At 45.8% G+C, this 16,184-nt stretch overlaps 1 protein-coding gene across 2 annotated transcripts in view; it reads left to right on the top strand.

The window, feature by feature from the left end:
* Positions 1-6,746: 6,746 nt before the first annotated feature.
* ITGAL (integrin subunit alpha L) overlaps positions 6,747-16,184 on the top strand; it is a 42,810-nt gene continuing 33,372 nt past the window's right edge. Inside the window, exons 1-7 of one of the 2 annotated variants that reach the window (XM_007094761.3) lie at positions 6,747-7,024; positions 8,077-8,179; positions 8,875-8,969; positions 9,081-9,148; positions 10,545-10,662; positions 10,788-10,918; positions 12,037-12,182. In XM_007094761.3, coding sequence (XP_007094823.3) covers positions 6,775-7,024; positions 8,077-8,179; positions 8,875-8,969; positions 9,081-9,148; positions 10,545-10,662; positions 10,788-10,918; positions 12,037-12,182 — 911 coding nt within the window. In that variant the 5' untranslated portion in view covers positions 6,747-6,774. The remainder of the gene's footprint in view (positions 7,025-8,076; positions 8,180-8,874; positions 8,970-9,080; positions 9,149-10,544; positions 10,663-10,787; positions 10,919-12,036; positions 12,183-16,184) is intronic. The other variant, XM_042970929.1, reaches the window with a different exon arrangement.

Here is a 16,184-nt window from a genome sequence, read left to right as displayed (position 1 = left end):
CCTTCCGGGGGTAGGGGAGTTTCTCCCTCTCCTGGCAGGTGGGAAGAAGGGGAAGGAGCCCTGTGGTGACCCAGATATTTCTGTCAGAACCATCCTGACCAAAGGGGCCCATGTCACTGTACCCAGGAGGAAGTGGTGGGTGGGGAGCCTGGGCTGGGAGGTAGCAGCTGGGCAAGCACACCATTTGCACCAGCAAATCTTCTGTGTGAATCAGAAAAGAGAACTTTGCCCTGATTCGTCCTGGGTTTGTAGGCAGTCAGGCCTGGTGGAATCGGGGGGTAAGGGGGAGAGAGAGGTACCAGCCTGCCTTTCCAGCTGCCCTCTACATCAGCCAGGCATGCCCCGAGGCTCCCTGCTGCCACACCCTTGCTTATTCAACATGTTATTCATTTAAGCACAGGAGAAAGCGTTCAGTGTGGCCCTACTGTGACTGGAACGAGAGAGGGCATCGGGAATGGAGGTAGCCTTTCAGTTGTCACCGTTCCCTGTTTGTAGACCTCATGAATTCTCTCTCATGACATCTATTTCTCTGCATTTCTGCCCTGTTCTCCCCTCACTTATGACTGTCCCCTCTGTGTCCTCCAAGTTTCTGTTCTGGAGGGACCCAACTTCTTTCTAACCTGCCACCAGTGTATCATTTAATTTTATATATTAATTTTTTTTAATGTTTATTTATTTTTGAGAGAGACAGAGACAGAATGTGAGTGGGTTGGGCACAGAGAGAGAGGGAGGCACAGAATCCAAAGCAGGCTCCAGGCTCTGAGCTGTCAGCCCAGAGCCTGATGCGGGGCTCAAACTCACAGACTCTGAGATCATGACCTGATCCGAAGTCAGACGCCCAACCGACTGAGCCACCCAGGCGCCCCTATATTAAATAAATTCCTGACTCTGGGAATTCAGGCCTCTTCTTTCAACTCCTTCAACCTCTTCTTTTCGGACAATACAGCTTTTTGGTCCTAAGAGTCTAGACCCTGGAAAGCTTAATTATCCTTAGGGACAAGGGAAGCCCCAAGCATTCACTCCTCGGTGAATATTTGCTGACTAAATATTTACCTGCTATGCTCCAGGCACTGTTTCAGGTACCGGGGATACAGCAGTGAATGGCAACAAGAAACAGTATTTCTGCCCTGGTGGAGTTCATATTCTAACAGGTGGACAGTAAACCAGATGGATAAGTAAATTAAATACTATAAGCTGAAGCCCTATAACTGCTAAGGAGAAAAGTTCAGAGGAGATGATCCAGGAATGAGCCATGAGGCTTTCTTGGGAAACCCAAGCAAGAGAAGAGCAGGTGCAAAGGCCCCGGGGCGAAGGTGTGTTGGACTGAACGAAGAGCCAGGACAGCAGTGTAGTTGAAAAGGAGTGAGCAAGACGGGGACTAAATTTCAGAAAGATAGTGAGATGTATCTGACAACTTAAGTCCCTCTAGGCCACAATGAGAACTTTGGTTTGTATTTTGAGTGAAATGGGGAACCACCGAAGGGTTTTGAGCAAGAAAGCAGCATGATCTGACATATATTTTTATTTTATTTTTTTAATGTTTATTTATTTATCTTGAGAGAGAGAAAGAAAGAGCAGGGGAGGGGCAGAGAGAGGAGAGAATCCCAAGCAGGCTCCTTGCTGTCAGCACAGAGCCCCACATGGGGCTCCATCCCATGAACCATGAGATCATGGCCTGAGATGAAACCAGGAGTCAGACGCTTAACCGACGGAGCCATCCAGGCTCAGCCCCATGACTTGTATATTTAAAGGATCCTCCTGGCTGCTGTATGGAGAACAGACTATAGCAGGGGCAAGACTGGAAGCAGGGGACCAGTTAGGGGACTGCCACAAAATCCTGGCCCTAGGTGATGGTGGCTTGGGCCAGGGAATGAGCAGTGACGAAGATGAGAAATGGCTGCACACAAAATCTTGTTTACTCTCCTGCGTGGAGCAAGAGAAGATTCTCTCTCATCGTTTACAGATGGACCTATAGAAAAATAAGACATATTTGAAATCATTTTACCTTACAATGGACACAGAAGAGCTGAGGCATCCAGGCCGCTGGCTTCATCTTAGATGCACAGATCCTGGGTACCCCAGAACTTCCCAGCGTGGGGTCTCATTTGTCACTCCTCTGTGACATGATATGCTTGAGTCCATTTTCATGGAACAGTTGGTAAGTGGAGCAACTAAGCCATCCTGAAGAAAGCTGGCATCTTTTGGGTTCAGTCTATCTGAGGCTACCTTGCCCTTGGTTAGCTGTCTCCCTGCCAGCACGATCAGTTTCCTTTTCTTTTCTTTTCTCTTCTCTTGTCTTCTCTTTTCTCTTTTTCTTTCTCTTTCTTTCTTCTCCTCTTCCTCTTCCTCCTTTTTTTTTTTAATTTTTTTAATGTTTATTTATTATTGAGAGACAGAGAGACACAGAGAGTGAGTAGGGGAGGGGCAGAGCGAGGGGAAGACACAGAATCCGAAACAGGCTCCAGGCTCTGAGCTGTCAGCACAGAGCCCAACGTGGGGCTCGAACCCACAAACTGTGAGATCATGACCTAATCCAAAGTCAGTCACCTAACCATCTGAGCCACCCAGGCGCCCCTCCTCCTTCTTCCTTAGAGAGAGAAGGTGCAAGTGGGCGAGGAGCAGATTGAGAGAGAGAGAGAGACAGAGACAGAGAGGAGTGGGGCTCACCCTAAGCAGGGCTCATATGCACGGAAGCAGGCCTTGAGCTCATCTGATGCGTGCCTGATGCGGGGCTCAAGCTCCCGAACCGTGAGATCGTGACCTGAGCCGAAGTCAGATGCTTAACCGACTGAGCCACCCAGGCGTCCCTCTTTCTTATTCTTTTTTAAGATTTTATTTTTAAGTAATCTCTACAGCCAACATGGGGCTTAAGCTCACAACCCTGAGATCAAGAGTCACATGCTCCCCTGACTGAGCCAGCCAGGCACCCCTGGCCTGTCAGTTTCATACTGCTCATTTGATGCAGCCAAGATAACATCAAGCAGAAGGCACCTACTGCAGCTGCTTTCCTCAGAAGTGGGTGACAGTAAGGCCAATGCTTTGAGTTTCATAAAGTCCTCTCTAGATGCTTCATCTGTTTGAACACCGATGAGTCATTTGCTAAATTGGAGCACAGAGTCTAGAGAGGCAACAAGGCCCTTGCAAGCCATGCCAACAAGCTTGGAGATGATCGTGTGTATGCAAAAGGAGAATCATCAGAGGTTTTAAAGCCTAAGAGAGACAAGCTCAGGTTTCTCAAGGTTAATATGGACCTTCCCCAGGAGGTGGAACCTTCTCTAGAGGCAGGAGAGTGAAGAAAGGAAGAGCTACAGTGGCAGTAAATTGTTCCCGTGAGAATTGATGGGCGTTTGGGCAAATGGAATGGAACTGAGAGACCCAACTGAGCCCTCAGAGAACAGACTATTTGAGATATGATGAAGGCCTGTGACTAAGGAAGAAGTGTGTGTGTGTGTGTGTGTGTGTGTGTGTGTGCGTGCGCGCCCACAAGTGTGCAAGGAACATCCTGTCTCAGGACTTCCCCACGTGGTCCCAACCTCAGATGTCTGCAACCCAACTCTTCAGGGAGTCATCTGCTCTCTCCAACATGGAACGTCTGATTCCCTAGAATCCTTGGGGCTTCCTTGTACTTTTGAGGCTTCCTCAGATTTATAGCCCTCAAACAGAAGGGGGAAAAATGTTCTTTTGCTCTTTTAAACTGAAAACCAGGGGCACCTGGGTGTCTCAGTTGGTTGAGTATCCGATTCTTGATTTTGGCTCCGATCATGGTCCCAGGGTTGTGGAATCGAGTCCTGCATCAGGCTCCATGCTAAGATTCTCTCTCTCTCTCTTTCTCTCTCTCCCCCCCTCTCTCTCCCTGCCCCTCTCCCCCCACTCATTCTTGCTGTCTCTTAATAAATAAATTAAATGAATTAACAAACTGAAAAACAAAATTTGATAAATATGTAAATGAGTATACTTACCTGCTGAAGCATACACATAGACTATAATCCAAGCAGTAGAGACTTTGAGATCATTTGCTGAATTCCTTCTATCCCTGGGGTTGTTACAGATACACTTGAAGTTTCTATAAACATAAGCCCTGATTCAAGAATCTAAATTTTGAAGATGGCCTAGAAGAAAACCTTTACTCTGGAGAGGGCTGATTTGACAATTAATTCTGGGTTAGATGTTCTGTGGGAAGATAATTAGTTTTTCCAAACACGTCCAACCTGTACGGTTAATAATTAGAACTAACATTTTTTTTTGTCACAAAGAATGTATGGCTCTAAATTATTACCAGTGGTTATTTTTGAGATTTAGGAGTTGGGGTGGATGTTAAAAGAGAGTTTTCTTCCTTTTACTTTACATGCTTCTGTAATGTTTGAAAATTTTTTTAATTTTATACTTTTAAAAAATGTTTATTTTTGAGAGAGTGGGGGGGGAGGGGCAGAGAGAGAGGGAGACACAGAATCTGAAGTAGACTCCAGGTTCTCAGCTGTCAGCACAGAGCCCAACGTGGGGCTCCAACTCACAAACCGTGAGATCATGACCTGAGCTGAAGTGGGACGCTTCACCGACTGAGCCACCCAGGCGCCCCTGTAATGTTTGAGTTTTTAGGTGTATGTTCTTTTTTGTCATCTCAGAACAATAGAAAAGAATTTGGTCAGAAGTAAATCATAACCGCTGCAGAGAGGACCAAAGGAATCAGTCTGAATAATCTGATTTTAACTGAATTTGAAAAAGACTACCTGATATTATCTAAGTACCAGGAGGCAACTTGTCACATTGTAGCTGCCTAGCAGCAGATTATAGATAATCTGTCTGCAAAAGCCTTCCCCAGGGACAGCTACTGAAAGTGGCTTTGCAAGCTGAACAGGATTTCTTCACAACAGAGGGAGAATCTGAAGGTCCTTCCCACTTTCCCATAAGTGAAGACAAGTTCCTCAATTCTGTTGTGCTTTTAACTATTTGTATTTTTTTAAGTTACATAACTTATACATCCTCATTGTAAAAAAAGATCTGACAATACAGAAATGTGTCAATGTTATTCTTCAGAGGTAACCACTGTTTGGGAGTTTGGTTGCGTGTCTTTTCAGATTTTTTATACACACACACACGCGCAAACAATTTCAACTTCTATTTTTTTATTTTTCAATCTGATTTCTTTCATGACACAGTGATTCACTTTTATGGGTGCTCTCTATAAATTGCCAAATATTATAGATTGAATTCAGCTTTCCTTTTTTTAAAATTTTATTTTTAATTTTTTTAAAATTTATATCCAAATTAGTTAGCATAGAGTGCAACAATGATTTCAGGAGTAGATTCCTTAGTGCCCCTTACCCATTTAGCCCATCTCCCCTCCCACAACCCCTCCAGGAACCCTCAGTTTGTTCTCCATATTTATGAGTCTCTTCTGTTTTGTCCTCCTCCCCGTTTTTATATTGTTTCCCTTCCCTTATGTTCATCTGTTTTGTCTCTTTAAGTCCTCATATGAGTGAAGTCATATGATTTTTGTCTTTCTCTGACTAATTTCACTTAGCATAATGCCCTCCAGTGCCATCCACGTAGTTGCAAATGGCAAGATTTCATTCTTTTTGATTGCCGAGTAATACTCCATTGTATATATCTACCACATCTTCTTATCCATTCATCCATCAATGGACATTTGGGCTCTTTCCATACTTTGGCTATTGTTGATAGTGCTGCTATAAACATGGGGGTGCATGTGTCCCTTCGAAACAGCACACCTGTATCCCTTGGATAGATGCCTAGTAGTACCATTGCTGGGTCTAGGGTTGTTCTATTTTTAGTTTTTTGAGGAACCTCCGTGTTGTTTCCCAGAGTGGCTGCACCAGCTTGCGTTCCCATATTTTTCATTTTTTAAAGATGGAATTCACATACTGTGAACCTCACCATTTTATTATTTATTTATTTATTTATTTTCTTAATGTTTATTTATTTTTGAGAGAGAGAGAGAGAGACAGAGGGTGAGCAGGGAGGGGCAGAGAGAGAGGGAGACACAGAATCTGAAGCAGGCTCCAGGATCTGAGCTGTCAGCTGTCAACCTGATGCGGAACTCAAACTCAGGAATCGTGTGATCATGACCTGAGCCAAAGCCGGACGCTTACCAACGAAGCCACCCAGGTGCCCCTTATTTTGGTTTTGATTTGCATTTCCCTAATGACTGATGATACTGAGCATCTTTTCTATGTTAGTGGCTATTTACATGTCATCTTCAGAGAAATGTTTATTTAAACTCTCGGCCTATTTGAAAAGCTGGGTTATTTGTCTTTTTACTGTTGAGTTACAAGAGTTCTTTGTATATTCTGGATACAAGTCCTGTGTTATATATGTGATTTACAAATATTTTCTCCCTTTCTGTGGATTTTTTTTTTTTTGCTTTTTTGTTTTTTAGAAGAAAAATAAGTCACTAACTATACTGTCTGTAACTTGCTCTTTTTCTTCAACAGTGTATTATGGGCATTTTTCAATGTGAAGAGAAAGCTATCTCATTCTTTTTCTTTTTCCTACCTTATTTCTTTCCTTACTGGTTTTTTTTTTTTTTTTTTTTTTTTTGGTGGCATCCCATTATGTTTGTACCACAGTTTATTTGACCAGTCCTTTACTGACCTTTACAGAGTCTTCCGTTTGTTTTGGTGAAAGACAATGGATCAGCAGGCCTTGGGCAGAAGAGGTGGTCATCTACCTACCGTGTTGTCTGCTCCTGGATGATGTGAAAATGCAAGCAGGCACAGGAAATGTCTCTAACCTGGTTACACTTCCTCTCAACTCATGCGGTTTCACAACCCCTACAGGCTCACCCCCACCCAGTGTCACCAGGCTGGCGCCTCTGTGAGAAAGTCCCACTGCAAGAGGCCCTGGGGCATTGTCATTTTCCTCTTTCACCCTGTGTGGGTTGTCAGCGAATCCCCAGGGCTCTCTGAACCTGGAGCCTTCCTTGGTCAGGTCCCTGCAGCCGCTGGAAGGATGAATTCCTGCACCATCGTAGTGAGGCTGCTGCTTTCTGGGCCTCTTTTCTTTGGTAGGCAAGGGAACAGGGGAGGGTCGGGGAGGGGACATGTGTCTGTGGCCAGGGGAAGGGCAGGGCTTTGTGGAACTGGAGTACTGAGCAGCGGCTTTAAGGGTGGGAATGGCCTTAGCTGATGTGAGGATCAGGAATCTTGGAGGGAGAAGGGGGAAAGGAAAGAAAGAGTCCGAAGTAGAGGCAAGGTATGGAGGGAAAGACAGAGAAGGGAGACACAGGTGGCAGTAGAGATGTGGAGTGAGGTCTTAGAAAAAGGCAGATGGCTAATGGGTACCTGGAGCTGGGCTGGGGTCTGGGCTTGCCCTCTCTGGGGGTCAGTCCATTCACCTGAACAAATGGCGGGCAGCATCTCTGCCATCCTAGGATGCTGTGGAAATAAGCCTGGTGCCTGGAAGGAAAGCAGGGCCAGAATGGACAGTTAGGGGCTTGAAGAGGATGCCCAGGCTGCTTGGGGGGTGGGGGGTGGGGGGGTGGCATGGGGGAATCTGAGAGCTAAGGAAGAGACTGGTGCATGGTGGCGTAGGCAGTAAGGGAGCATGAGATGAGAGGCAGCTTCACAGAAATCAGGGGATCCTGACTCTGAGTCTGTGGAAGGAGGCCGGAGGCTAATTATCTTGGGCCGCGGCCCAAGGGAGAAGTGGGTGTGTAGGGAGATGCACCCTGCTATGGGGCAACCGCACCGCCTGGGGGGCGCCTTCCATCTGCCACTATCTCACGGACCTCCGCCTTCTCATCCTTCCTTCTTTGCAGGGAGGCCAAACGGGCTCTGGGTAGTAGGGAGTCGCTCCTTGCAAATTTCCCCCGGGGTCAAGGCAGTCAAAGGGGAAGCCCAAGGGGAAAGGTCCGGCTCCTTCTGGGGCGTAGGCAGCTGGCTGCGGAGGCGGCGGAGGACAGCGCCAGGGTTTTGTGGGTGGACCCACCCACTTAGGGCACGTGGGCGCCGGCCAATCGGCGCCCGTGGCTCTGGGGGCGCGTGCGGGGTCGCTGGCCAGCGGAAGTGACTGACCGCACCTTCCCCCCCTCCACCCCCCCTCCGCCGTCTCCCTCAGCCCAGGTCTCCAGCTACAACCTGGAAGTCCGCCACGTGCAAAACTTCTCGTTCCCACACGCCGGGAGGCATTTTGGGTACCGCGTTCTGCAGGTTGGAGACTGGTGAGCTGCCTCCCAGGCCCTCCCTGCCCTGCGGAGTCAGGACAGGCGGCCAGGACCCCAGCCCCGGGTGGGCCAGATGGGGAACCAGCGGGTCCCCAGGGTCTTGCCGTCTCACGGAGTCGGGGTGGGATTTCTCGGAAACAGAAGCGAGGCCGTCAGATAGGACGAGGACAGCCCATCTTTAAAGCTCCACATAAGTGTCTGACGGAAGAGTAAATATCACAGCCCCTAAAAGGCTTGGCAACGCTTCCTAGATTTGCCACTGGCGCTCCGACTAGGCAGTGAGCTCCCTGACGGCAGGGATTTCGCTCGTCTTTCCCCCACCTCATCCCTAGCGTATACCCCAGCCTAGCTCATCGTAGATATGCTACTGAATTGATGCTACTGATGAACTGAATTGAATTTGAATTGATGACAGATTGAACGAACTCCTAATGTGACATTGTCCCACATCATTCTCTGGACCTCAGTTTTTCTAGACTATAAATGGAAAAAGATCCTTAACTTTCTAGAATTTTGACGTATTGGCTTATCTTATCTGGGATTCCACAGGGAAGGGGTGGGAGCTGAGGAGCCTCCCTGAAAGAGAGTGGCTGCATTGCTTTGAGATTCTTGTGGATCTGAACCCTCAGTGGGTGGGAGTGGGTGGGTAAAAAACGGGACAACTCAATCTCACAGGCGAGATTTCTCATCAGGGTTGTCGTAGGAGCTCCAGGTGAGGGGAACAGCACAGGAAACCTCTATCAGTGCCAGGCAGGCACTGGCCACTGCATCCCAGTCAGCCTGCATGGTGAGTAACTGGTCAGAAAACTGGGAGGAACGGTGTCCCAGGGAAATTGAGGCTGGCCCACCACACCTGGGTTGCCTAAATTCCTCCAGCCCAATCTCCTGGTGTCTACAGGTTCCAACTATACCTCCAAGTACTTGGGAATGACCCTGGCGACAGACTCCACAAAGGGAAGCCTTTTGGTAAGAATTTTGTATAGTGTGATATGAGAGCCAGTGAAGCTTGATGCTAAGGAGAGATTGAGAAGAAGAAAGGAAGATGGAGTAAAGATCCTGTAGAAGATTAAAAGCATCAAAGAGATTCTGATTCAATCAGTGTTTATTAAGAATTGAATATGAGCCAGTTATTTTTGAGACCCAATATCAGTTTTTTCCAAATATGAAATATCTGTGACCACTGATGTACAGAGATGATTTTTGGTGGTATGCAAGCGTTTAATGTTTTATGGTTACATTTTCATTTAATGGTTTTTTTTAGGAAAAATATACAACACATCAAATTCATGATTTCTTGGATTGAATTGCTTGGGATGAGGCTAAAGTTTTAAGAAAGTAAATTTAAAGTAAATAAAATATCAAATAAATAATAATATGCCTGAGACACCCACATGGCAGAAATTGTCCCATGGTACACAAATGCCTGACGTTTGGGAATCACTGCTTTATCTCTTTTAACCCTTGAGACACTTGGGTAGATAGGGATCAGTATACACATTTTATACATGAGAAAGCAAAACCAAAGAGGTTAAGAGACTTGGCCAAGGTCACATGGTTTTATTTTATTTTATTTTTTATCAAGTTTATTTATCGAGAGAGAGAGAGAGAGAGAGAGAGAGGCAGGGAGAGAGGGAGAATCCCAAGCAGACTCCACACTGTCAACACAGAGCCCGACGTGGGGTTCGAACTCACAAACCACGAGATCATGACCTGAGCCGAAATCAAGAGTCAGATGCTCAACCAACTGAGCCACCCAGGTGCCCCAAGGTCACATGGTTTTAAAGAGGTAGAGCCAGGATTGGAGTCAAATTCCCATTTGATTGTAAGCCCATTGGTCTTTACAGTTCATCCCAGCAGCATCTTCTGACACAGGTATGTGAGAGATAGAAGGCTAGCTGAGTGAAATATTTACCCAGTATTTAATTTGAGCTTGTTTACTTAGCTGTTATTAACATGCCAGCCGATGTGCTGGGTTCTGATGGGGTCAGAGGAGTGAGATACAAAGATGACATGAGCTCTGACTTTCAAGAAAAATTGCAGCTTGGCAGGAGGGATAGTCATAAATGAAAGAAGCAACACTGTATATTCCGGGAATAGTGAGTGATTTGGCTCAAACACAGAATGTGTGATTGGGAATGGGAGAAGAAGGGCCTGGAAATGTGGGGTAGTGCTCAACTGTAAACAATATGAATGCCAAACTCAAGAGTATAGACTCTGTCCTCTAGGCATAACCAGTTGGATGTGGGGAGTGAGGATAGGGGATGATGACTCTGAAGGTTCTTGTTCTTGACTGATGATGCCCAAAAGACACACAGGAAAAGGAAGCCCTAACCCTTCTTTTTTTAACCTTTGCTTCCTTCAGGCCTGTGACCCTGGACTGTCTCGGACATGTGACCAGAATGTTTATCTGAGTGGCCTGTGTTACCTTTTCGACCAGAATCTGAAGGGTCCTGTGCTGCAAAGTCATCCTGGTTATCAGGGTAAGGAGCTGGGGATCTCATGGGTAAAAATCTCTCCCAAGTGGTTGCTCATACGAGGGAACCAGCATGGGCAGGCCAACCCATGGAGACACTTCATTAAGTCCCTTTGTGTCTGGCCTCTGTAGAATGTATAAAGGGCAACGTAGACTTGGTATTTCTGTTTGATGGTTCAATGAGCCTGCAGCAAGATGAATTTCAGAAAATTCTGGACTTCATGAAGGATGTGATGAGGAAACTCAGCAACTCTTCCTACCAGGTAAATATATTAATTAGCTTTTCTGTTTGTAGGCAATACATGCCTACTTGAGCTAGCTTAAGGCATAAAAAAAATTTAGCATGAGGTGTCTCCAGAATCTAAAGCCACAGTGTAACTGGACCTCTGGAAGAGTCAAGAACCAGGAAGTAAAAAGCTTGTAGGATTTTCCTTAGTTCTCATTTCTGTTTCTTTTTGGCTTTTGCTTCCCTCTTCTCTCTTGCAGACTAGCTCCCTCAGCTTCTTTGGATCACATGAGACTGTGGAAAGCTCCCAAGTTCACATGTGAAGGTTTCAGGAGGATGGGTTTTTTTGTTTTGTTTTGTTTTGTTTTGTTTTTGGCCTCTCAACCAACCCCTCCCTCTGCAAGTTCCAAATTCCCGGAGAATAGATTCTGACTGGCCTAGCCTCAGTCAAGTGGCTCTCTGTCCGTGGCCCAACCAGCTGTAGTCAGTTTAGCAGGGTCATTCAGCACAAATATGGTTACTAGAAGCCATCCCCGCTGGTGAGGCAGGCTGACCCAGAGGATAGGAGTTCAGCGGACAGCACGACGTAAGGGATCAGAGGCTTATTTAATTTTATTTCTGTGTTTGTGTGTATATTACCTCATTTTCAAAAGAATGCTTTGAGGCAGGGATGCGGAGTTGGGTTCCCCAGGTCTCAGATAAGAAATAGATTGGAGTATTCCTTGGCAATCAAAAAGAATGAAATCTTGCCATTTGCAACGATGTGGATGGAACTAGAGGGTATTATGCTAAGCAAAATTAGAGAAAGACCAATATCATATGACTTCACTCACATGAGGAATTTAAGATACAAAACAGATGAGCATAAGGGAAGGGAAGCAAAAATAATATAAAAACAGGGAGGCGGACAAAACAGAAGAGACTCTTTAATATGGAGAACAGGCAGAGGGTTACTGGTGGGGGTGTGGGAGGGGGGATGGGCTACATGGGTAAAGGGCACTAAGGAATCTACTCCTGAAATCATTGTTGCACTATATGCTAACTAACTTGGATGAAAATTAAAATTAATTAATTAGTTAATTAATTAAAAGAAATAGACTGGAACAGACAAGTGGGAAGGGATATGTAATGCCATTTCATTTCTTCTTTTTCTAGTTTGCTGCTGTTCAGTTTTCCACGGAATGCAAAACAGAATTTGATTTCTTGGATTATGTTAGGGTGAAGAACCCTGCTGCTCTGCTGGGCAAAGTAAAACATATGCGGCTGTTGACCAATACCTTTCATGCCATCAACTATGTCACGTGAGTCCCCTTGTGCAGGAGAGAGCCCACTCTTCGTTGGCTTCTTCAGGTTTCAGGGTGTAGGAACTCAACAGGTGGGCTCAGCAAGGGGCGGGTTATTGGAAGAATTCAAGTGAAGCTATTTTACTACAGTTTCTTCTAATTGTAAGTAACAGAAACCTACTTTATACTAACTAAATCCCCCAGGGCAGTTCTTGGGAGGATGCAGGGATAGCTCATAAACCTTTGGGGCAGGGAGTATGGCCAGACCTCATGAGGGACTAGAATTAAGACTTGGAAAGTGATGGTGAACATGGAAGCCATGGTAGAGTCCCATCATAGATGGTGATCGGCTTCTGGAGTCAGTGTGTGAACAAAAATCTCTGATAGTCAAAATTGTCCTTGAAGAATTCCTTGAACTGTTCTAAAATTCGACATATTCAAGTCCACGTTGGAAACTAGCATATCCTGATTTCCTAAATCTACTATAGAAGTTTTTTTCCCCCAGAGTTGGACCAGATGGCTTTATTGTTATTGTTGTTGTTGTTGTTTTCGGTGCAAAAAAAGGTGGTTTTATTAAAGCACAGGGACAGGACGCATGGACAGAAAGAGATGCCAGATGGCTGTGTTTAAAGTGAGGCCTAGATGAATGTAGCTGGGGTGTGTTGAAGGGCCATATTATATATTTTATTTATTTTGTTGTTACTGTTGAGGGTAATAAACAAGACATTTACTTTTCATACTCATTTGGGGGAAAGGAGAAAAATCAGTTTGCCCTACCCCATGATGGTCTTTCTGAAGGAGTCACCGTTCATCCCATAGAATTGGATAAGTTGCTTGATCTGAGGGTTTTTGTACTTTTAATTCATGAAGAGAACTTCCTTTGACGAGAGTGATCAAAGGGTGAGTCTTTGTGGACGGCTTTGCTGGTGCACAGCCAGACTCCCTCTCTGAGTGAAGCTTTTCCCACACTGGCCACACAGATAGGGTATCTCTCCTGCGTGTTTTGCCTTGCAAGATACGATTCCTTCTGGTGTAGAAACTCTTCCTGCACCGTATGCAGCATAGGGTTTCAGGCCAGCGTGGACTCTGATGTGAACAATTCAGCTTCCTTTCTGACTGAAGGCTTTTCTACACTGATCACATCTGTAGGGGTTTTCACTGCTGTGAACTCTTCTTTGAACAGCAAGGTTACTTTGATTCCTGAAGTTTCTCTGACAAATAGCACACTCGTAGGGTTTCGGTCCAGTGTGGAGTTTTTCATGAACGGCCAGACTACCTCGTTGACTAAAGTTTGTCCCACATTCCTTGCGCTGATAAGCTTCTCTCCTGTGTGTTTTTGCTGATATGTGACAAGATTGCCTTTGCCCCTGAAGCTTTATCCACAGTGGGTCCACTCAAAGTGGACACAGTGGGTCCACTTTTGACCAGTGTGGATTCTCTCACGCAAGGTTAGACTGCCTTTTTGCCTGAAGGATTTTCCACAGCCCTGACACTCACAGACCCTCTGCCTCACTCCAGGTGAATCTTCCTGTAGTGTCTTTGACTCTGGGGATTTTTGTTCCAGCTTCTCTCTTCTGAAAGGGTTCTGGAAATCCCTTTCAGAATCCTGCGGCCTCGGAGTGAACATGTTTGTGCTGGGCTTCTGTCCTCACGTGCACTGAAAAATGCTACATTTGGGGCATATCTGCCACGGCAATCCAGCAGGGTAGCTGTTGGAAATCCAAACATGTCCACGCCTGTTGTATGACCTTCGTCACCACCTCTTCAAATGATTCTCCCATGGGCTGTTCTTGAACACCACAGTGGCGCTTGCCCACAGACAGACAGAGGCTAGCACGAGCCAATAGCAGTGCCAGCACAAGCGGACCAAACTACAACTCCCAGGAGCCCGTTTGTTTGTTTATTTTATGTATTTATTCATTCATTCATTCATTCGTTCGTTCATTCACTTCATTTATTTTTTTTTAAGTAGGCTCCATACCCATCGTGGGGCTTGAACTAGCAACCCTGAGAATTCAATTGAGAGTTGCATGCTCTACTAACTGAGCCAGCCACGCTCCCCCATATTGTATATTTAAAAAAATACTTATCTTGGGGGTGCCTGGGTGGCTCAGCCAGTTAAGCGTCTGACTTCGGCTCAGGTCATGAGCTCATGGTTCGTGGGTTTGAGTCCCATATCGGGCTTCTGTGCTGACACTCAGAGCCTGGAGCCTGCTTCGCATTCTGTGATTTCCTTTCTTTCTGCCCCTCCCCTGCTCATGCTCTGTCTCTCTCTCTCTCAGAAATAATAAACATTAAAAAAAAAAAAATACCTTTCCTGGGGCACCTGGGTGGCTCAGTCAGTTAAACGTCCCACTTTGGCTCAGGTCATGATCTTGCAGATTGTGAGTTCATGCCCCGCATCCGGCTCTGTGCTGACAGCTCGGAGCCTGGAACCTGCTTCGGATTTTGTGTCCCCCTCTCTCTCCCCCTACCCACTCTCACGTTCTGTCTCTCTCTCAAAAATGAAGAAACATTAAAATTTTTAAGACCTATAGTTATTTATTTTGAGAGAAAGAGACGGCAAGAATGGGGGAGGGGCAGAGAGAGGAAGAGATAGAATCCCAAACATGCTCCACACTGCCCGCACAGAACCCGACACGGGGCTCAAACCCACGAAACCATGAGATCACGACCTGAGCCAAAACCAAGAGTCCGACGCTTAACCGACTGAGCCAGAAATGCCCATCTTTCAACATTAAAGTGGCTATGAAAACTGGAAACGTGGAAACATGGAAGCAATTTGGGGAATAAGAGAATTATATCTTCCGTCTCATGCTCCCCTGGGCACACACTCAAATCCATTGAAAGAGCAGCATGGGCCTCCTGTGCTATGATGCTTGTTTTTCACATTTTCATTCCTTTGCTGGGCAGGTATAGTTGAATTTGCATTAGTTACACATGCAAGTGATGCATGTCCTTAAGACTCTACAGATGTGTTTCCACCTCTTTTCTTCTGGGGCTCACTTGACCTGTCCTGTCTGCTTCATTCTTCCCTGTCTATGGACAGACAGCTTTGGTGGGTCCGTGGCAAGCCATGTCCATGGAAAAAATAGCAGCCTCAGCTCCTCAGTTCAGATGAGCAACCCGATTTCCAGCTTCCAGGAGAGAAAAGCTGATTGGCCGAGCCTGGGTTAGGTGTCCACGGGTCCATCCAGCTCTGCTCTGTGGCATAAAGTCACATAGCACAGATGTGGATTCTGGGGTCCCACCTCTGTGGGAAGGGGGCAGTTTCTTAGAGAAAGAGGTTATGATAGGATGGAAAGGTACCCCAAAAGGTGTCAGCTGTAGAAGCAAAAAGGAGCAGCCATAGAAATATATTTTATAAATATTTCTTGACTACCTGACTGTGTGCCAGGCAGTATTCAAGGCCAGGACTTGGCTAATTTTTTCTGAAAAGAGTTGGGTAGTATATTTTAGGCTTTCTGGCCACATCTAGTATCTCTTGCATATTCTTCTTTGTTTGTTTTTGTAACTCTTTTAAAAAATATATAAAATGCATTTTTTTACACATGGACCATACAGAAACAAGCTGTGGGCTGGTTTTGGCCATGTATGCCAAGTTCTAGGTTCTGGGAATAGAGCAGTAATTGAAACAAAAATCTCTACCCTCTTGAGGTTCAACATTGTATTAGGGGAGAGAAATGCAACAGATAGGATAAAGAAGTCAATTTGATAATATAGTAGAAGATGTAAGTTTTATAAAGAAAAATAAAGCAGGGGCGCCTGGGTGGCTCAGTCGGTTAAGCGTCTGACTTTGGCTCAGGTCATGATCTCGCGGTTCGTGGGTTCGAGCCCCGCGTCAGGCTCTGTGCTAACAGCTCGGAGCCTGGAGCCTGCTTTGGATTCTGCGTCTCCCTCTCTCTCTGTTCCCTCCCCTGCTCTCACTCTGTCTCTCTCTTTTTCTGTCAAAAATAAATAAAGATTAAAAAAGAAAAAAGAAAAAGCAAGCAATATTCAGTAGGAAGATGAGGGAAGGTT

Source organism: Panthera tigris, chromosome E3 (assembly GCF_018350195.1).
Source record: "Panthera tigris isolate Pti1 chromosome E3, P.tigris_Pti1_mat1.1, whole genome shotgun sequence".
NCBI classification, from domain to species: Eukaryota; Metazoa; Chordata; class Mammalia; order Carnivora; family Felidae; genus Panthera; species Panthera tigris.
Note: the sequence above shows the minus strand (reverse complement) of the source record. Positions and strands in the feature narration are given on the sequence as shown.